The sequence below is a fragment of the Mirounga angustirostris genome, unplaced genomic scaffold (assembly GCF_029215605.1).
Source record: "Mirounga angustirostris isolate CCGP_5_RB_7025 unplaced genomic scaffold, mMirAng1.0.hap1 SCAF_3, whole genome shotgun sequence".
Classification (NCBI taxonomy): domain Eukaryota; kingdom Metazoa; phylum Chordata; class Mammalia; order Carnivora; family Phocidae; genus Mirounga; species Mirounga angustirostris.
Window position 1 is genome coordinate 152,024,387 of NW_026991711.1, and position 21,243 is coordinate 152,045,629.

The 21,243-nt window shown below is 39.4% G+C and overlaps 2 protein-coding genes across 12 annotated transcripts in view; one reads left to right on the forward strand and one right to left on the reverse strand.

Annotated features, from left to right (window-relative positions):
• Window positions 1-13,732, forward strand: part of MFSD6 (major facilitator superfamily domain containing 6) — a 69,066-nt gene extending 55,334 nt beyond the window's left edge. For all 3 annotated transcript variants that reach the window (XM_045868332.3, XM_064586830.1, XM_045868333.3), the window contains 4 exons: window positions 6,956-7,117; window positions 8,021-8,119; window positions 9,460-9,740; window positions 11,675-13,732. In XM_045868332.3, coding sequence (XP_045724288.2) covers window positions 6,956-7,117; window positions 8,021-8,119; window positions 9,460-9,740; window positions 11,675-11,878 — 746 coding nt within the window. In that variant the 3' untranslated portion in view covers window positions 11,879-13,732. The remainder of the gene's footprint in view (window positions 1-6,955; window positions 7,118-8,020; window positions 8,120-9,459; window positions 9,741-11,674) is intronic.
• Window positions 8,020-21,243, reverse strand: part of NEMP2 (nuclear envelope integral membrane protein 2) — a 369,626-nt gene continuing 356,402 nt past the window's right edge. For all 9 annotated transcript variants that reach the window (XM_054506083.2, XM_064586834.1, XM_054506082.2 and 6 more), the window contains one exon: window positions 8,020-20,957. In XM_054506083.2, coding sequence (XP_054362058.1) covers window positions 20,834-20,957 — 124 coding nt within the window. In that variant the 3' untranslated portion in view covers window positions 8,020-20,833. The remainder of the gene's footprint in view (window positions 20,958-21,243) is intronic.

Here is a 21,243-nt window from a genome sequence, read left to right on the forward strand (position 1 = left end):
ATACTTTTTTTTTTTTAACTTGTAAAGTGAAGTTAAGAAACTTACAGAAGCTTCATTTCCTCTGTTCATTTTTCCTCATACATAGGATTTGGAACTTCTCTCCAACCTTTCCCAGAGCACCTTTTATCTCCAAATGCCTTCTTCCTCATACCCCAACATGTGGACCACTGCCTGCTTAGTTTCAACATTCTTTTGCTCAGCTGCCAATGTGTGTCAAGGCGCTGGGTATGTTTGTTCTCAAGGAGCTGTTTCTCTTTCAGATAAATCCTGGCCCTTTTCACCCACTAGACTGTAAACTCCATGGTGGTTTAAGATGTGTTTTGTACACTATCGTATCCTCAAAGCAGAGCAGGGGCTCTGGCACAGTTTAGGTGCTCATTAAGTCCCACTGAATGAATGCATGGTGATTCTTGCAGTGCTATACGTTGGTGGATATGGGAGCTTTGGTTTTTAACAATAATTGTTGCATGCCTTATATAAAGTTTCTTTCATGCAACACACAGATGCTTCATGCAGGTGGCTGCTAGGTCCACTGTTCTTTGTAGGGTTCTCTGCTATTTTTGGAAGGTCTATTGCTGTTGGTGGCCCTGACTCTGGCAGAGACACTGGGCTTGCTGTTTATCTGAGGTTTCCTTTTCTTCATGGACACAAAGTTGGACTCTATTTCCCAGTCTCCCTTGCAGTTAGGTATGACCATTTGGCTAATTCTTTTCAGTGGAATGTGAGCAGAAATGATGTGTGTCACTTCTAAACGCAGACCATAAAATTTTCCATGTGCCATCCTCTCCTCCCCACTCTGCCAGCTGGATATTGGTACCCAAGGTAACCAGGTGCTGAAGATGGCAGAGTCTCTGCAGCCTGGATCCCTGAATGATGACCCATGCCCACTGGACTTCATATGATATATGAAACCACTGAGAGTCCAAGGTTGATCTGTTACAACAGCTATCATTACCTTAACCAATACAGACTCTGCTTATTGTGAGCCCAATGGAGTTTTCTTTCTTTCTTTTTTTTTTTTTTTTTAAGAAAGAACAGTCTCTTTTCACTAGGTTGATCTTTCAGGAGCTTTTTTTTATCCTAGCATTTGGGAGGTACCCTGAAGTAACTGAAATGTGTGCTTTGGTCCATCAATGCCTAAGGTTTGTCACAACTGATTCAGTGTGTCGGTAATATGCGGATATTTATGTTTTGTTTAGTGAGCACAAGTCAGTGGCAGATCAAGAAAAACAAAACAAAAAATCCTAGTTCTCCAGTACTTTGTCAGTTCTTACCCCTCCCAGCCATTATGATGTGATTTCCTCAAGCCAAGCAGCGTTTTACAAAGAGCAGCTATCTGTTTGGGAAGAAAGGATTTTTTTTCTTGCTTATCCCTGCATTCTTCTGGGCCAAGACGGAACAATCTTGAAGTTCATGTTACAGGATCAGATAACAATGCTGAATATTATAAGATAAAGAGTTATTTGGAGCATATAAAAAACTTGGTAATATGTATGATGTGAGCTCTTTAAAGAAGGAGAAGTAGGTAGTAAGAATATACTTTTTTTTTTTCCTTTTTCTTTTATCTTTTTTTGTAGAGATAGTGGGAGCTGGGAGAGGCAGAGGGAGAAGGAAAGAAGGCATCCCAAGCAGGCTCCATGCTCAGTGCAGATCCCAGTGTGGGGCTTGATCTCATGACCCTGAGATCATGACCTGAGCGGAAGTCAAGATTGGACTCATAACCAACTGAGCCACCCAGGCACCCTGAATATACATTTTTTTAAACTGACAGATTGTTGGACATGTTTGATATTATCAAAAAACCTCTCAAAGTAGATTGTTATATTACCTGTGTAATACTTTTAATTAATAGTTGTTATAAGGGTGTATAGTATAGTACTTAAGCACTGAAGTGCTGAACTTACATACCTTAGGTTCAAATCCTGTTCTACTACCCTGTTGTCTGTGTGACTTTGGACAAGGCACTTTAATCTCTCTGTGCCTAGTTTCCTTTTTTTGGAAAAGGAAGAAAAAAATAATAATACTGGGAGGAATAAGCAAGATAAGCTATATAAAACACTTAGCACAATTCCCAGTAAACTGCTATAATATCATTAATGAAAAAAATTTAATGTTAGTCGTAATTATTTCTCATGGTTCTCCGTTATTCATATGGAGTGTATTCCCAAATAGTTAAGGTCTTGGTGGGTGGGAGGGATGGGGTGGCTGGGTGATAGACAGTGGGGAGGGTATGTGCTATGGTGAGCACTGTGAATTGTACAAGACTGCTGAATCACAGATCTGTACCTCTGAAACAAATAATGCAATATATGCTAAGAAAAAAAAAAAGATAGTTAAGGTCTTGGCTGTAGGTGCTGTGAAGCTATCTCTGTGTTTGTTAGGCCTTCTAGGTAATCCTGAGGGGCCCCAGTAAAGGTAAGGAAAGACTGAGAAGCTAAGTTTCTATGACCTATGTGGTCTTTGAAAGTCATTCATCATCAGTTAACATATGGTGTTGAATTGCCACTCAAACATACACATTAAACACCTATTATGTGAGTTGGTGTTTGAATTGCCATTCACAAATATTAATAGTTTTCTGACAAGTAGCCAAGGAAGGGTTAACACATATTGCAAGGAGAGTCAGTTCAAGTACCTTTGTTACTATTATCAGTCAGGGGGTAGCATCTTTTTATTCTTAGACTGCTCCACCCAACCTAGTTATCTCATACTAAAAGGTTTAAAAAGTTGTAGCTCTAGTGTGAAAACACTTTTACCCATGCCACTGAATAAATTTGCTTATTTATATCATCATATAGAGAGTAATCATCTACTTTTTCACAGTTCTTAATAAAAAATAGACAGAAGCATTTTCTTTTCTCAGCTTATATCTTTTACCTCCCAAATCTTACAGGAAAATTGTTTCAGGTAGCACAACTGTTAAGACTTTCTTTCTTGCCTTACAAATATGAAAAATGGTGGGGAGTTTTTAGGTTTGGAAATTGCTTTTTTATTGTTTTAAAATTAGAGGACCAGAACTGTAGTAAAAACACTGGCAAGAGTTTCAGATAACTAATATTACTAGAAGTTTCATGGGATTTTTCAGTTTTGCTAGTTTCTTTTCTAGGAAGTAGTATGGATTCTTGTATTTACATATTTTGAAATAAGGGATCTCAGAGAAACCAATTTTTAATTCTACATCTGCCCTGGAGAATATTGGAGCATAGAGGCAGAGTGGCTTTCATTCTTTTGCTTTTGGTACCAAAGAAAATTTTTTACTGTATGCTTTACTATATTTTCCTTCAGCTAATGCTCTGAGTTGCTTTAAGGAATGTAGTTCCCAATTATCTAATTAGTCCCAAAAAGCAGTAAGGAAACTCTAGAAATCTGACTACAGAGAATCTTTTACAACTGCCACATAATACTAGCCCCAAAATTCTAAGAATAGTTTAGAATCTTTAATAAGAATCCTGACTTAAGTCATCCTTCTGGAAGATGCTTTAATTATCTTAGAAGACTCAATGTTTTAGAAAATCCTTAGAATTTTGAAGAAAAAGAAACTCTCTTTACTGTTGGAATTATATTTGACCTGGAATTATAACAAAAATATGTTATTGTTTTGGTCACATGAATACATAGGCCCATCTTGGTCTACTTGTAAATCCAGCAATTGACTGCTCACACACAGATATAAGGATCAATTTGGCTTCACTATTAACGTTAATTTATAATCATTTAATGTAGTTTCAGATCTTTGATGATTCATCTTTAAGAAATGATTTCCACATCTATGTTGGATTTTACTAATCTAATTTTGAATACATTCATCTTAATTCTTAGAATATTTAAGTTTTTTCCTTAGTGTTGTTAATGAAGAAATATGCATATCTGAAAAGAAATGGAATTAGCAGCATCTTTAATAATATAAAGGGAAATATTTAAGAATATTTCCACTGTGTACTACTGTGTCAACATTTATAATTAAGACTCTAGGGGGCGCCTGGGTGGCTCAGTTGGTTGAGCTTCCAACTCTTGATTTCTGCTCAGGTCATGATCTCAGGGTCCTAGGATCAAGCCCCGCGTCAGGCTCCACGCTCAAGGGGGAATCTGCTTGATATTCTCTCTCTCCCTGTCCCTTTCTCTCTGCTTGCTCTCTCTCTCTAAAATAAATAAATCTTTTAAAAAAAGACTACCCAGCTTTCTCAGTTCTGAGAAAGCTGGTATTATCTAAGGTATTGCAATTGTTTAGTCAGATAAAGCAAATTCTTTATTTGACTTCTGTGGAAATTAAATATGCATACTATTTCTAATCATCTAGTCCATTTTTCTAGTTAAAAAATAACCTAGTTGAAATGATTACTGAAACCTATAAACCTCATAAAAATTATATTTATTATTTAACTAGGTATCCAGTAAAAACAGTGTTTATTCCATTATTGGGTCCACTTAGGATCATCCCTGGTAATTTAATTGTATGCTAGACATTGTGAATTTTACTTTGTTGGGTGCTGGATATTTTTGCATTTCTATAAATATTCTTGAGCTTTGTACTAGGATACAGATAAATTATTTGGAAATAGTATGATCCTTTAGGGTTTTGCTTGTGAAGATTCCTTAGGTGGGACCAAAGCAGTGTTCAGACTAATTCTCATTCTGTCATAATACTAACACAAGGCCCTTTTGAGTACCCTCCCAATCCCAGGAATCATGAGTTTTCCAGTTTGGTGGAAACTGGTGGTACTTTTCCTGGCCCTGTGTAGGTTCTGAGTACTGTTTTCTGTAATGCGTTTGGATGGTTCTTTCCCTGGCTGTGGACAGTCTGTACCCATGCTTTTGCTGCAACACTCTGCTGAGCACTTGAGGGAGACCACCTGCCGACGCCCGTGGGATCTCTCTGTAAAGCTCTCTCCTCCCTGGTACTCCGCGCTCTCTGGAACTCTAGCAGCCGTGGTCTCTGCAGACTGTCGGCTGCTGCTCCTCAACTCAGTGGCTCCCCCTCTATGCCTTGCAGCTTTCAAACTCTAACCAGGCAGTAAGCTAGGGCTCCTCATTTGTTTCCCATCCATCAGAGATCACTGTCCTTGTTTTGATGTCCAGTGTCTTGGGAACTACTGTTTCATATATTGTGTCCAGTTTTTGTTTGTTTCAGAAGGAGGGCAAATCCAGTCCATTATTCCATTTCAGTCAGAAGCAGACTAATGTCAGGTTAAATCTTAAATGAATATTTATCTTATAGTTTAATTTTTCAAAACATAGGTAATGAATGCTATTATCTCAAAATGAGATTATTTTTCAGGGAGCAAGCTCATGACTTAATCTAGGCAGAACCAGATGATTTCTTAACCCCTTCTAGCTATAAAACCTGTTGTGGCAGGATCTTTTTATTACATTTAAAGCAGTGCTCTAATAAAAGATTTAAATTCAGACAGTGCACAGTTGCTATACCAAAATTATTTTTCATCTGTTACCTTTATCCTTCCCTCCCTCCCAACAAATGGTGAAAATATAACAAAATGGGTATTGAGGCACTGTAAATGGTCTCTACACTCTTTTGGAAAACAAATTGGAACCATATATTAAAAGGCATAAAAATTATTATATCCTTTGAATCAGTAACCTTATTTGTAGAATTATAACCAGATAAATAATCTCAGATATGTAAAAAGCTGTATCTCTAGAAATTTTAATCATGGTGCTAATTATAATGGAAAAAATTGGAAATAATCTTAAGTCATAATGGGTGTCCAGTAAGGGGTTAAAAACCCAAAATATATAAAGAACTCCTACAACTCAACAGCAAAAACCCCCAAACAGGGGCGCCTGGGTGGCTCAGTCGGTTAAGCGACTGCCTTCGGCTCAGGTCATGATCCTGGAGTCCCGGGATCGAGTCCCGCATCCGGCTCCCTGCTCAGCAGGGAGTCTGCTTCTCCCTCTGACCCTCCTCCCTCTCATGCTCTCTGTCTCTCATTCTCTCTGTCTCAAATAAATAAATAAAAAAAATCTTAAAAAAAAAAAACCCAAACAACCCAGTTCAAAAAAATAGGCAAAGGACTTGAACAGACATTTCTCCAAAGATGTTACATAAATAGCCAGTGAACATATAAAAAGATTTTCAGCATCACTAGCCATTAGGGAACGCAAATCAAAACCACAATGAGATACCACTTCATACCTGTTAGGAATGCTATTATAAAAAAACATGAAAAATGACAAGTGCTGGGAAGGGTGTGGAGAAATTGGAACTGCCTCTTTTGCATTTCTCAGGGGAATGTAAAGTGGTACAGTGACCGTGGGAAGCAGGCAGCTCCTCAAAGTGTGGAACATAGTATCACCCTATGACCTAGTAATTCCACTTTTGGTGTACACACCAAACAACGGACAGCAGGGACTCAAGCAGATCCTTGAACATCCATACACGTAGCAGCAGGATTCACAATAGCCAAAAGGAGGAAACAACTGGAATGTCCATCAACAGATGAATGAATAAAATGTGTTATATCCATGCAAGAGAATATTAAAAAGGAGGGAAATTCTGACCCATGCTACAACTTAGATGAACTCTGAGGACATTATGCTAAGTGAATAAGCCAGACACAAAAGGACAAGTGCCAATTCCACTGATAAATGGTTCCACTTATAGGAGGTACCCAGAGTAGTCAGATTCAGAGAAAGTGGAATGGCGGTTTCCAGGGCCTAAGCAGAGTTATTATTTAATGGGTACAGAGTTTCAGTTTGGGAGATAAAAAAAAAAAATTCTGGAGATGGATGGTTGCATACCACTTTGAATGTACCTAATGCTACTGAACCATGCACTTAAAAATGGTTAAGATGGTAAATTTTGTTATGCATATTTTACTAGAAATCAAGTATATGTCCTTAGTATGTATGTGTGTGTAATTAAGTAAATATTTCGCACTCCAAAAAAGAGTAAACTAAGGAATGCTCATCAGACACTCCCACTCTTCTTCCTCTCCAGGAGTGACGCACGCAGCCATCTGGGCAGCATGCATTTCTTACCTCAGTGCAGCTGTTCCCCCTGAGCTGAGGACCTCTGCTCAGGGCATCCTGCAGGGCCTTCACCTGGGTCTGGGGAGAGGTTGTGGTGCCATGATCGGAGGCGTATTAGTCAATTATTTTGGTAAGAATGGCTTTCTCCTTTTCCCTTTCTTCTTTGTTGAGAACTTACACAATTTTTCAGCAGCACCTCAGTAAACACTCACATTATTACTGAAGATTGCCGGAAGCCAAACTCCAGGATTCATATTATCTTTCTCCCTTTCATGGCGGTCATAGTTGTTAGGCAGTGTGCTTAAGTCATTACGATGATTAGAGCCAGCCCCGGAACTGTGCACACTTGTGTGACAAACACCTAATGGGATGCTACACAGATACCTCAGAGGAGCCAAGCACATGAAGAAACACCTGTGCTTTTGGTTTGAAGCAAGGTACCCTAAACCTGCTGATAGTAATGCTAGAGGAAAGAAAAGTCATCATTATTTCAGAAAAATGTAGCTATTTGCTGCCTTTGGTAATGTCGCTGCATCTCTGATGACACAGTCTGTCTGCCCGGTCCAGCCTCCCTTGTCGGAAATACAGGGGGTGGCGTGGAGAGGAGATTATCCTGCTCAAGGAATCTGGACTGCTCAGTCATCTATGCAAGGTGGGCAGAGGGTATCTGAATTTATAGCTCTATTCGAGTTCTGCTGTTCCAACTACTGATTAATAGGGCTGTTTAACAGGTAAAGGGTGTTTAGGAAGAAGAGAGCACCACTGAGTTTTATGGTAAGAGGCACTCAGAGACAATCCGTTGTAAATGTAGTTTTAAAATTGGATGCATGACCAATCCAGTACCAGCACTGGGGGCTCCTGGCACTTACCAGGCCTGTTGTCCACTGTATGAAGCCACTGACTAGTCATCGTTCCCTGGTTCATCCCAAGCCCTGCTGCCTTTGCCCTGAACTTCGGCACATTGACAGTTTTGGATGAAGGCTATCTGCATTTCCTGGAATTACTCTGTATAGTGCTCTGTTTGTTTCCACAGGGGCTGCTGCAACCTTTCGAGGAATCGGCATGGCCTGCCTGGTGATCCTCCTGCTTTTTGCCCTGATCCAGTGGCTGGCAGTACCAGATGAGGAAGAAGGTAAGCCTGTCCATTCTCTCTTACTGGTTCCTAAGGTTGAAGCCATGGAGAATTCTATACGTACCCCTCAGAAACCCAGAGGTGGTAACAGACCTGCCTGGCTAGATTTTCTGAGTGGTGTGTATCAATGAATTTATGTGTACCACTGCTAGAGAGAAACTGTCTTCTGTGTTGAAACGAATGCTGGTCATTTTAAGTAGCTTGGGGTTTTCATGTTTTTGTTTTGTTTTGTAGTACAAGGTAGTATGGGAAGAACTGGTTTTAAATTTCTCTGGTACTCTAAAGGGATTTCAAATTTAAATCACATACATTTAACCTATACAGCAATTTTACTCCTAGGGATAGGGAGTGTTATTAATTGTTATACTTTTACATTCATTTGGGAAAAAGTATCTAAAAACTTAAATTTGAAGTTTTCCCTTAACCAGGCATGACCCTCATTAAAATTGTCATGTAGAAAGGAGGTCATATCAAATATAATGTACAAGTTGAATCAACTTTTTTCTTTTTAATGAAGAAAACCAACCAGTCTTGCTTAGCTCTTGGGTCCCAGAACAAGGCTCATCTTCTTTGGTGTCCTATTCTTTTTCCTTTTTAAAGATTTATTTATTTGAGAGAGACAGAGAGAGAGCACGCATGAGCAGGGGAAAGGGGTAGAGGAAGAGGGAGAAGCAAACTCCCGGCTGAGCAGGGAGCCTGATGCAGGAACCCTGGGATCATGACCTGAACCGAAGGCAGACACTTAACCTTAACCGACTGAGCCACCCAGGTGCCCCTGGTGTCCTAGTCTTTAAGGAGCATTTGCCTCAAGCACCTTTTTCTGTTTAGGGAAAAACTAGCTTGTTACAGAAAACCCCAGAGGCAGATTTTAATGCTAACAAGTTATACAGAAAGAAAGACCAATACTTTTTTTTCTCACTTTTTTAAAAAATCTTAAATGGATTATAGAGTGTTAGTCCATGCCTTCAGTAAAAGGCCAATAAAAACAGCTATTACTGGTTTTATGCTTATCTTTAAAAACTCAGTCCTGTAAGTGGGCCTAAGACAACATTCACGATAACCCATGCCCACAGATTAAATTATATCTAAGTGTAATGAAGAATACACTTCATAAATAAATATAAGTTAATATCTATTAATACCTATAAAGAGATCCTGGAAGATAAACATCACATCTGTTGTTCAGTACTTGCACCAAGAGGCCCTCGATACACAGTAATTTACTAATGTGGCCAAGTACACTAGAATGGGCTTATGGGATTGTCTGCTTATTTATTTTTATGTTTGTTTAAATATGTAGAAAACTCTGAAAAATGATTTAAACATGATTTTCTCTCCAGACAAGACAATGCTGGCAGAAAGGATTCCTGTTCCCTCTAGTCCTGTTCCCATAGCAACCATTGACTTGGTACAGCAACAGACAGAGGATGTCATGCCACGCATTGAGCCCAGACTTCCGCCCAGGAAAACCAAGCACCAGGAAGAACAGGAGGATGTGAACAAGCCAGCTTGGGGGGTCAGCTCCTCTCCCTGGGTGACTTTTGTCTATGCACTCTACCAAATTAAAGAGATGATGCAGCTAACAAGAGACAACCGTGCTCCTGAGATACAGCCTTTGCAGGTAAAGGCACTCCCTTAAGTGGGCTCAGCTGTGTTAATTATTCACTCAACGAGATTTATGGAAGGTCTGGTGGGCAAAACAAACATGCAGACAAATAATTTCAGTATTCTGTGACAAGTGCATTATAGAGGTATATACAAGGTTCTACAGAGGGAAAATTCTGCCTTATGGAGCTCAGTAAGGCTTCACAGAGAAGATATTTCTTGAAAGAAAGAAAATAAATCCAAGAAATTGTACTTTTCTTTAAAATTTCAGTGTTGACAGATACCAGTTCCAGTGAGAATATATGGTTCTTGCCACGGGAGACCATTATTTATTAATCTCTGTTATTCTGAAATTCTAGTGAGGACCTTATATATAATAGGACTTCAGTAAATAGCTGATGAATTAATACCCTGAGCCACTGTATGAGTCTAATGGAATACTCAAATTAGTGGGAGTGTTGTTTTGCTGGTGGCCTCACATGAAAAATTGTGTTTTTTTCTCGTCCCTAGAGATACAGTCTCTCCTGAGTAGTCAGATCATGTTGATAAAACAGTATGGGTAACTGTTAACTAAAGCTATCTACTGCCTTTGGAAACGATCAAGTGTGACTTCTATGAATAGTTCAGCTAAAGTAATGAGTCTACTTCCCTGTTTCTATTAATCATATCCTTTTACTTGATGAGTCATGTCAGCTCTATATCTAGAGTAGCTTCAGAGAACACATAAGACAAAAATAAAGAGTAATTTGGATAATTTCCTTTTTAGAAAATTTGAACTTCCTTAATTAAATTTATCATGACTTTGTAAACTAACATGTAATATTTCTATAATTTAAACCAAATCTGAGTCTTCCCATACTCATAATGCATCCTGGTCTATGCATGATCTTATTCATTTATCAAGATCATAAACTCACATGAATGTCCTGCTCAGTCAAAAAAGAGTCTTGGGGTGGAAGGAGCATATGAAGGATGCGAAGCAGCGAGGTGAAGCAGAAGAAGGGATAAGATCTTCTGCTTGAATAGTAGTGTTTTCATTACTTTGGGTACTCCTCCTCATTTTCACGGAAGCCTATTAGGTCTACATATTATCATTGCATTTTTTTTTCTGGCATGTTAGGATTAATAAAAACTGGCTGGTATGGCTTAGTTATTCTTACAAATAAGAAGTCATCATATTAAGATTTCTTTACATTTTAGAATTGATCACAGAAATAAAACTTTTTCTTTGGTGGTCAGCTATTTGAAGTGATGTATACTAATTCAGAGGAAAATCTGTTTTTAAAAAAACATGTTTCCTGATTTGTATCAATCAGGACTCTGGCGATGTAGCATTTTACAGACATACTGGGGGCGGGGGTGATATGCTGGAGTATGTGTGGACTCACAGTTACTTACTATTGGTGACCTAAGTGCTTGTTTCCATTCCCCTTTTTTACACAGATGTTCTGTCTTAACTTGTAGTGTACACTTTAAATCCCAAGTATTCATCAGGACCCTTAATTTCAGGACATTCTTTTGTTGGCTTTTCTCTGAGGCTAAGAATGCCTTCCTTACTTTCTGTCAGACGGGTGCTTCCAGCTCTTGAATTCTGTTCAATTCCATGCTGCTTGCTCAGTGACTTGTCACAATGGTGGTGGCTCAGTAAATATTTGCTGATGTAAATTGTTTTCTTAGTAGTACCAGGCATTTTGGTAGTGATGTTCCTTTATCCACAAGATACATCTGCTTAAAGTGTTTGTGTTTTTCATGCGGCTTTGGCAGTTGCACATAGGAAAGGAGATGAAAGGTAAGACATTCTATCTTTATTCCTCTATTATTTGTTCCCTGAAGTTACTTCAGGATGATCTCCCCATGTTTCTTGTATCTTACTTGAAGGCATATGAAAAATGTTGGATATATTTGCAAGCAGCCCTGACTACAGAACATCTTCTCTTTTTTTCCTTCCAGGGGACCAATGAGAATCGGGAAAATTCTCTAGCTGGTGGAGTCCGGCCTGTCCCATGTGAGACTCACTCTGACCCATCTAGAAACCAGCCATCCCCTCAAGCAGCAGCATCTCAGACGCAGAGCAGCCCCACTCACCCCAGTGTGGACCAGCGTGTGGAGGAGAGCGAGGACCAACAGGCTCAGCCTGCCACTGGGGGACACTGAGGGCTCCCACTCATCTCACACCCTGCATGGAACCAGGCTCCTCTGCCAGGACAGAGGGAGAGGCTCCCTGAACCTAAGACATGCCTCACCTTGAGAAGCATAGCACTATTTACGCTTCTAAATACCTGAACTCATCAACATGGAAACACACATACATACACAGGAGCTACAGTACATACTGGCAGAAACAGGTAAACTTTCCATAATCCCACTGGAATCACAGAAGGGGAATGGGAGTTCGGTGAAGACTTCCAGTTCTTCGGTTGGTTAGGTTAAGGACTGTAGGACTTCTTTGCCAGTGCAGTAAGGGTTGAAAGCAGCAGTTACACTAAGTAAGTGGAGGGGAAGGAAGTGTTTCAAGGTGAATGCTGACACAATTTCCCTCTTCTGATTATTTATTCTAATTACGTGGTTCTTAACGCAAACTGGGAAGAGATAAAATGTATCTATAATTTTGTTTCTCTTGAAGAGAACTATTTAAAAAATTACATGACATATTTAAAAAAGTAGCCAGAGAAGTTACTAGCTTATATGCTTTTGTTTAAAAAAAAAAAGGAAAAAGTTTCATCAGAAACTTGGCATATCTCTAGCAAATATATTTTTATATGTATATGGTATATAATGAAAATAGTCAATTCTTTGAGCAGCAAAAGCCGTATTGACTACTGCAAACTAACCTGAGCTTTAAAACGCCTTTTGTTTTAAATGGGCTTTAAGACCAGAGGAGGGAATATTTCAAATAAACCAACCAATTCAGTATCCTATGGCTTGACAGACAAGGGTTTACTAAATATTAATCAATACTGTAAATAGCCTCGATCACTGTTTAACAATTTTATAGTGATTTGGGCTATAAGTAGCTGATGGAATTTTAAAAAAAATTACCGAATTCCTAGGGGTTTCTTTAATTAAGCAGTACTATTTACAAATAACAGTATAAGATTTAAGTGCCTGGGAGAGGGATACAATTTTTAAAAATTACACAATGCGTAAGTTTTTGTTTTGTTTTTGGTGAGGGGAAAAGGTGGTGACTAGGAAGCCAGGAATGGAAAGGATGAGAACTATATTTTCCAATGACTAAAAAAACAAATCTCAGTATATTCTTTTCCATGAAGATACTGTCGGACACTGGACAGATCAGATAGGGGTTTGCTACTGTAAATATCATAGCTACAGTCAGAACTGTGGCTGAGTGATTCATGCATAAAGCCTGCTGCTAAAAATGAAAAACTGAGGCTATGAGGAAGCCTTGGGGGAGGGCTGTGGAAAAGGGAATGCTGCTTTAGCTGAATGAAGGTCAATTATGGTATGTGTAATGACTGTGAGTGAGCACAGGAGAGAGGAAAGGAAAGAACAGAGTTAAAAATGAGCAACTCACCTTACCTCTGACCCTGATTAGACAGGATGAGTTGTAAACTGAGGGCTTCTCCATGACACCATACTTCTGCCCAATACTGCACCTGGGAGAAGAAATTCTATACTTGGATGTCTAGCTTTGCCACAAAACACAGCTTAAAAATATAATAACAGAAAGAAATAGAATTAAGCAAATAGTTATTTTTGCACTTGAACTGAAAACGTACTGTACTGTAAATTATCATGACTCATTTTAAGTGACCTTTAAAATCAGATGTATTTATTATGCTTATGTAATTATAGAAATAAAGAAATGGATGACAGGCTGAACCTCACCTATGAATGTACAGTATGTGGATTTGTGAAACTGACTCTAGGAAGTCAAAAACTTATACTGTGTCTTGTGTTTACAGTTCTGATTTATTCCTTTGAAAAGCCTGCTGTTTTGGAAATGCACAGTTGACATGTTGAAATAAAAATAAATATCATTTTTAAAAATTTCTTAAATGATAAAGATGTGACCAAACAAATAAAAGCCCTTTACTCTGTAATAACTGTGACCAAATTCAACAGGTCTTTGTGATGGAACATTTACTATGAAAGCTGATTCAGTAATGTAGTACTTTCTAGACTTTTAGGGCAGACACCTTCGTGGGTTTGTGAACTTCCTGACTTTTTCTTACTGTCGCCAAAGCACCATTTGACATTTTATATTTTTAATTTTCTATGTATTTATTTCCTTTTTAAGAAGGCTCCATGCCCAACATGGGGCTTTAACTCATGAGCCTGAGATCAAGAGTCACATGCTCTACTGACTGAGCCAGCCAGGCGCCCTTTAAAAAATATGGATTCAAATTAAATTTTGAGAATTTCATAACCCCACTTGACTCCCTGGAAATCCCGAGTTGTCACAAAGCCTGGGCTGATGTAATCACTGTCTTCATGTCTTACTTCATATTCTTTCTGACTGTAGAAAAAGTGAATTAGCTGAGTGCTGAGCTTGTATGGATCCAAAGAGGTTAGTTGCTAATTATTAAACTATTACTCAAAACCTTAAGTAGAATATTAGATGATTAGAATACACATAGATCCACCAGCTAGTAAACCTCACGAAAAGCCTAAGTTATTCATAGGAAAGAACATGCTGCTTTACTGGCTTATTAATCCTGCCATGGGCCGCAGAAGTGGTTGGCTAAGCACCTCCCTGATTTGCATTTATCCATTACTGCAGGGCGGGGGCTGCTGGTGCTCTGGGGACCATTACTTAAGCAGTATTCCTCTAAGCCAATCTGGAGTTAAGCAGTGAATCTTGGAAAAGGAGAACCACATCCACAGTTACTGAGTGGTGGCTGTGTGCTGAGGAGATTCTTTTTGTCCTTAAAATAAACCCAGTGCGGTATATACAGAGCACTTTCCCCATTTTACTTTTTAAGATTTTATTTCTTTCACAGAGAGACACAGCGAGAGCAGGAACACAAGCAGGGGGAGTGGGAGACGGAGAAGGAGGCTTCCCGCTGAGCAGGGAGCCTGACACGGGCTCGATCCCAGGACCCCGGGATCATGACCTAAGCCGAAGGTAGACACTTAATGACTGAGCCACCCAGGTGCCCCCACTTTCCCCATTTTAAAGTATAGGAGTAGCTCCTAGAATAGGTGGAGTCTGCAGCTAACAGAGCTTACCTCATGGGACCAACATCACAAAGCCAGGATCCAAATGACACAAATTCAGACCTACCCGATGCCAAAGCTCAGGACCACCAGCGCCTTCCCCCACCCCAGGAGGTGGGGAGGCCACTCCATGCTTCTGTTGTGGTAGAACAAGTGAGAAAGCAGCCCTGGCCTGAAGGTGTGCCTGATACATGTGTGTGTGGTTGTATTTCCATTAGGATTTCTAGATATTCCCAGATGCCTAGAAATCCAGTACCTTCAAACTCCTGGTGTTCTGTTCATTGTGAGTGTCAGATCCCTTACACTCTGGAGATGATCTGCATGGTTTGGCACCCTTGTAGAGAAAACTTGGGAGGTTGGCAGGGTCTCTGAAGGCCAGGGTCACAGGAGTCAGGAAAGACAAGCGGACAGATCTATTCAGGACCCAGGAGCACTGTCGGGTATGGTAGCCGTCAGCCAGAGGCGGCTGTTAAGCACTTGTAATGTGGCCAGTGAACCTGAAGAAATTAGATTTCTCATCCTACTGAAATTTAAACAGCCACATGAGGCTCGTGGACTGGACAGTGTAGTTACAGAGGAAGAGATCAGTTTGGGGAGATCTCTGGGCCTCAGTTTTCTCATCTCAGTGTGAGAGACTGGACCCTAACATTGTCTTATTCTGTGAAGAAGAGGTATGTTGTAAGAGAGCTGACTGTAGGGAAGTAAAAGGTGAGTTTCCTTTCAGAAGGTCTTCTGTCCTCTGATACATGAGGACAAGATGAAGCTACTTCTGAAGCCCGAAAACATTCCTGTGCCATTTCAGCAAAGCTCTAGGAATACCTGGCTCAAGCATTCCAAACCACCAAGCAGATGTGGAGAGATGGGGACAGAATAAAGGGGTGAGAGAAAGGGGGAGTGGTCTCTCAAATCAGAAAGTAATTGGCCTTCTGCCAGGACAAACTATGGCTTACGAGAGTAACTGGAAACATGTTGATGTCTAGACTAGGGGAGAAATGAGCCAGTCCAGGGGGTGCCGAACTCTCAGCTCGCATCTGCTTCCAGTTGCTAATGCAGGACCGCCTGCCCCACTGTGGCTCCAGGAAGATTTTAGATGGCAACCCAGGAACCTTACAGTGCTGGGAGTGAAGTTCAGGTTCTGGAGTCCCAAGTCTGGATTTGAGTCTCCGCTTTGCCATTGAGAACTTACATACATAACTTCTCTGCGCCTCAGAGCCCTCCTCTGTAAAATTACAGTGATTACAGTATCTACCTCACAGGTGGTTCTGAGGTTTAAATAAGGTTCTTGACACACAGCGCACAGTATAAATACTGCCATCATTGTGGGACACACAGCCCATGGCAAGAGGAGTGCGGTCTCATTTCCCCAACTAGGGCCTAGCTCTCTTACTAGTTTGTTAACATTTAAATCTGTAATACTACATTCTCCCAAACTACAGTGCTATGTTCAAATGTTTGCCTACACCCAGCAAGCATTCAGTTCCAACATGCATTATAATCATTAAGTTGCTTGCAGATCTTAGTTAAGAGACAGAATTAAGCAAAATATAAATTGAAGAGCTGGGGAAAATAACAAGTAACAAAGGCAATTCTATAGTGTGCAAGAGCCATAGATAGGAGGGGTTATAAGACATTTGTTCTACAGTTTCAGTATTTCTTTTTCTTCTAAGGGGTGTCAAAAAATGTAAGCAAGAATTTTATAAGCACTTAACAAGTTACATACCCTGTTCTTTGCCAAATAGTCAGCTGAGGATATTATTCTCTTCAACTGTAAACTTGTATTTTGAAAAGGTCAGGAACTTCTTGTTCTCTGAAAAGATCAATGGGGGTCTCGAAAAAGAACATGTCGATCAGTGCTACTCAACTTAATTCTCATTTATTTTTAGTGTACAAAAGTACTGGTTTGTGGTTGATGGAAGGCAGGAGAATCGGTCCATTGCCCCAGAGCTGGCACGCGCCTAACATCAGATGTAGTCATCTCTTCAGCTGATTAGCCATGGAGTCACTTACTCGACTAACTCAGCTTTTTAAAGATGGCAGTAAAGGCAACACAAAGGCCCAGGCCCTGACACACTAAGGCTCACATTCTCATTCTACCACTTCAGCTACTATGTCCTCTAGCAACCTTCTCTGAATCTGTCCTCAGTTGAAAAATGGAAACAATGCTAAACAGTGATTAGAAGTCCAAATGAAGAGGCATAGAAAGGGCCTAGTATAGCACTTGATAGATGGCTAATAAATCCTGGTACTCCTCCCCTTTCTCCTTTTGATTACTGCCTTGCTGGAAAATGGACCAAATCTAAAAAGTAAACAGATTCCCCCAAACAACTTAAAAAGAAACAAAAAGCAGCTACCCGACTGAATGTGTTTTCCAAGATTTATCCTAGTAGATACACACTCAACCCAAATCTCCGGTGACCTATTAAGGTATCACATTCAGGGGTCATAGCAAAAATAAGCATCTAGTTACCTGAAAAAGGTAACTAGACTCGTAGGCCAGAGAAAGACTGCAGATTTTAACAACATATCTGAATGGCTGGTCAATGACAAAAAAATTACAAAAACAATCACAGAAAGGAAAAGCTGGTAGGGCCTACATAAAGGAAGGGTGGTCTTTGCCAATAGATTGAGTACCTCATCACATTAGCAACAGTAGCCCCACTGAGGTGGTTGCATTAGACTTTGGTCTGGTGACATTAAACATGTGAATTATATAACAAACTTCCTTTGTTCTCTTTCTGCTCAAGCAACCTTCTTACCACCATTTGACCCCTCATAGGGGTCTTCTGGGAGAGAATCTGCTGGTTTTAGCAATTCAAGTGTTTTTAATCCTTATGCTGGTTTTATTTTTGGCTGTGAATCACTAAATAGACTATATGAATTGGCTAATTGCAATGACAAAAATCAGGGTTCTGATCAATAAGGTCAAAATTCACACCCACGTGGTTAATTCATCAATGTCCTATCACCTACTGGGGGGTCTCTCAAAGGCAGCTTACTCCTGGGGTCACCTACAAACACCTCTGTCTTACGGCAGGCTTCTTTAAAATGCTACATCCATTATCTATGCATAACAGCTGGACCAAAAAAGCTGATTTTAAAAATTCTACTTCTCTAACTGGGAAATAATCACACACAGAATAATCCTTTTTCTTTTCCTGACACAACTGCAGGGGTCTTAGTTCACCCACATGTTTAGATATATTGATCATCCATCATCTATTCCAAGCCTCTTAAAATCTGAAATTTCTAGATTAAAAAAAAAGGTCATAAATTCAAATATTATCCTAAACATCAGATGGACACTCCCCTCTAATTCAGCCCTTAGTATTATTGGCAAATTGTACAACCAATTCACAAAGCATTTTTTGTGATACATAAAATGTGTTTTAAAACCTTTAAAAATAACATTTGAATGATACAATTAAGCATGGCCACCTACGCTAAATCTCACCCACACATTTTAGTGTCAAATAGTCCCCACTTGCTAACAACAGTGAGCTTTTATGAGGCATCTTGCATAGGCAGTAACACAAAGGGTTCAGCTATGCTCTATAATTGCACACCTATGGCGATAGGAAGCACGAGGCCAACTTTCAACCACCTGTGAAGGGCAGAGCCATTTTACTGAATGATCATTTACACAGTTGAAAGGCCTTTAAATAAATAACGGGGGGGAAGGGGGAGAAAAAGATAAAGGAAGAGGGGGAAGAAGAGAAAAAAGATCTCCTATGGGAGTCATCATGGGGATTAGAACTGTAATAAAGCTCTATAATAAACCCCAAATCAAATGAACACAACAGAAACACACCAAATGTATCACAAGTAATGCTTGTAATTGTTCAGCTTCTCACAGTTCTCACATAACAGAAACTGACAAATCCATGATTTCCTCTAAAAATAAACATGAAAAACAGTATCCCGGAACAATCTTGTTTTTTTGCTTTCATTGTGATGGTTAGCTTGACCCATGAGGTGCTGCTTCCTTCTGCAGTCAGCACCTCTTCAACCTGGCATAGGTAAGCCCTAGGGGGTCTGGCTGGGACAGCCCCTGGGAACTCCAGCTGACTGATCACATGTTATTCACACATTCTGTCAAAAACCACCTCCTGGGAGGTGAATGTGGTGAGCACAAGCATTAACACATCTGATACATTTATATCAGCAATAAATTTAATTATTAAAAAATCAGATTAAACTGTAACAAAGTGACATTAGAACCATTTATACTTACAAAACATCATCATCACAATCATCATAAATGTGAATGGAAGATTCTTTGGTATTTGAAATCAGTCTATGTGAAAGCACAGATTGAATTTCATGCATTTCACAAAAAATTGCAAAGCTCCTAATATTAAAAGGTACCTAGCCAAAAGAGAAACTTGTAAAACACTGACACACCGTTTCAAAGAGGAAATATCATGTGAAAATCAACATAGAAAGTTCCAAACGGTAACCATGCTCTTATTCAACAATTCAGAAACACTCTACTGAACTTGGCTCAGGAAAGCAGCTCCTAAATTCTCTATGTGTCCTTCCTCTGTATCCTTTCTTCTAGTAAAAGGAGAGTCCTCATTCTTAAAGAATAGAGGCATAAAACACCCACCACAGCAAAAAAAGACTATTTTTTCTTTATGTTTATGTTTCTTAAAGTGAATCAATTTAGCACATCTTAACCCTTGGATTGTTTTGCTGTGTTCACATCTTTTCTCAGCTTTTATGTTTGGCCTTCTTTCCCCAGGGTCAGTGTTCATAGTCAGTCCCTCATTTCACTCTGGAGAATTAAGAAAAAAAGGATATGTTCTCTGAAGAAAGATCACAAATCTGTTTTGTAGGAAACTGTTACAAATATATATAACTCAATTTTAAAAAATGGACGAGTCAACTCAAAATGTCACAAAAAGTTAAATGTCTTCAATTTCAACATACAAAAAACTACAGAATTCTCATTTCTAATTTTTATACATGTCTATAAAAATCTTATCAAGCTTTAAAATATAACCTTAGGAAATGCTTCTCTATCATAGTTATCAAATAGCTAATTGTCCATTATTAAAAAATAAAAAAGTCACCAATATGGTGAAACCCAAGGCTGTCGGGAGATGGCCTCTGGGCTCACCTCTGAAGGTTGTTTCCTACAACCCTGAGTTGTAGGAAACACTAGGATTGGAGTTCTAGTCCCAGTGCAGCCTCTAATAGCTTCGTAGTTATGGACAAGTTATTTAACCTCCCCAAACCTCAATTCTGCCATCATTAGTATTTTCCAAATTGTTCTAAGGAGTATTAATCTCATGAAAAAGGGTTCTGTGGTCAAATTAAGTCAGAAACTGCTGCATACAATTTCTCTTTAGGAGATTCACAATGTGCATTAGTATTATTAACGGCTCTGAGAAGTCCTACAGTACATTTGTTTAACTTTGTCTCAATCTTAGATGACCTCAGAATCCCTTTACTGACTAGCACTTATTAGCATCCTGGGGATTATACTTTGGATACACTGGTCCAGCGTATCTCAGATCTCTTCCAGCAATTATACTGATAACATGTAGGAAGAGCAATATCGTCTTTTGACACAAGTTCTGAGGGTTAAGAGAAGATTTAATGTCCTGGTGTTGACAAGGCAGATGTTTGTGTTAACTGGCTCCTTGAAGATCAACATGATTCCCCTGTTCCTAATGAAAATCTTCATTCAAGGAAAGTGGTAATGACTCTCACAGAACCTTGATGGCTACCTATAGTACAATAAGTAGCAGAACTCACAAAGAATGAAAAGTTATCTTCAATATAGTTTAGTTTTCCTTTCCAGTATGACTCCTTCCCATAGTAAATGCTTTTGCCACTGTTCCCTAGAAGAGTTCTGCCCAATGTTAATAGGACCCTTGCCCTTAACCCATTTCCTTGTCCAGAATGAAGTCAATGTACAGGCGGTCATCAGGCAGTCCTCAGGTTAAACAGCTGCTCTTCCAAGAAGGCACCCCCAAAGCCATATTGCTCTTCATGAAGACTAATTTCTTCAGGTGACAAGTGGCTTCCTCCAAGAACAAAGTCTGCAAATCTAATAAGTATTTTTTTGTTTTAAATAAAGTTAATGTTATCACAGAAAGGTTTATTTGGAAGATAACATGTTCTCTTGCTATTTATCCTCTTTAATTAAATTTGACTTATGGCAATAGAGAACAGCATTTATACACTGGATGTAAAAATACAACGGCTTATGTGATCCTTCTAGAGATATTCAGGGAAAGAACAGAGAAGCAGCAGACTTACAAGCACCGAGTGCTGCCAAACATACCCACTCCTGTTTTCTAATTCCTTCTCTCTTTTTTATTTGATTCATTATT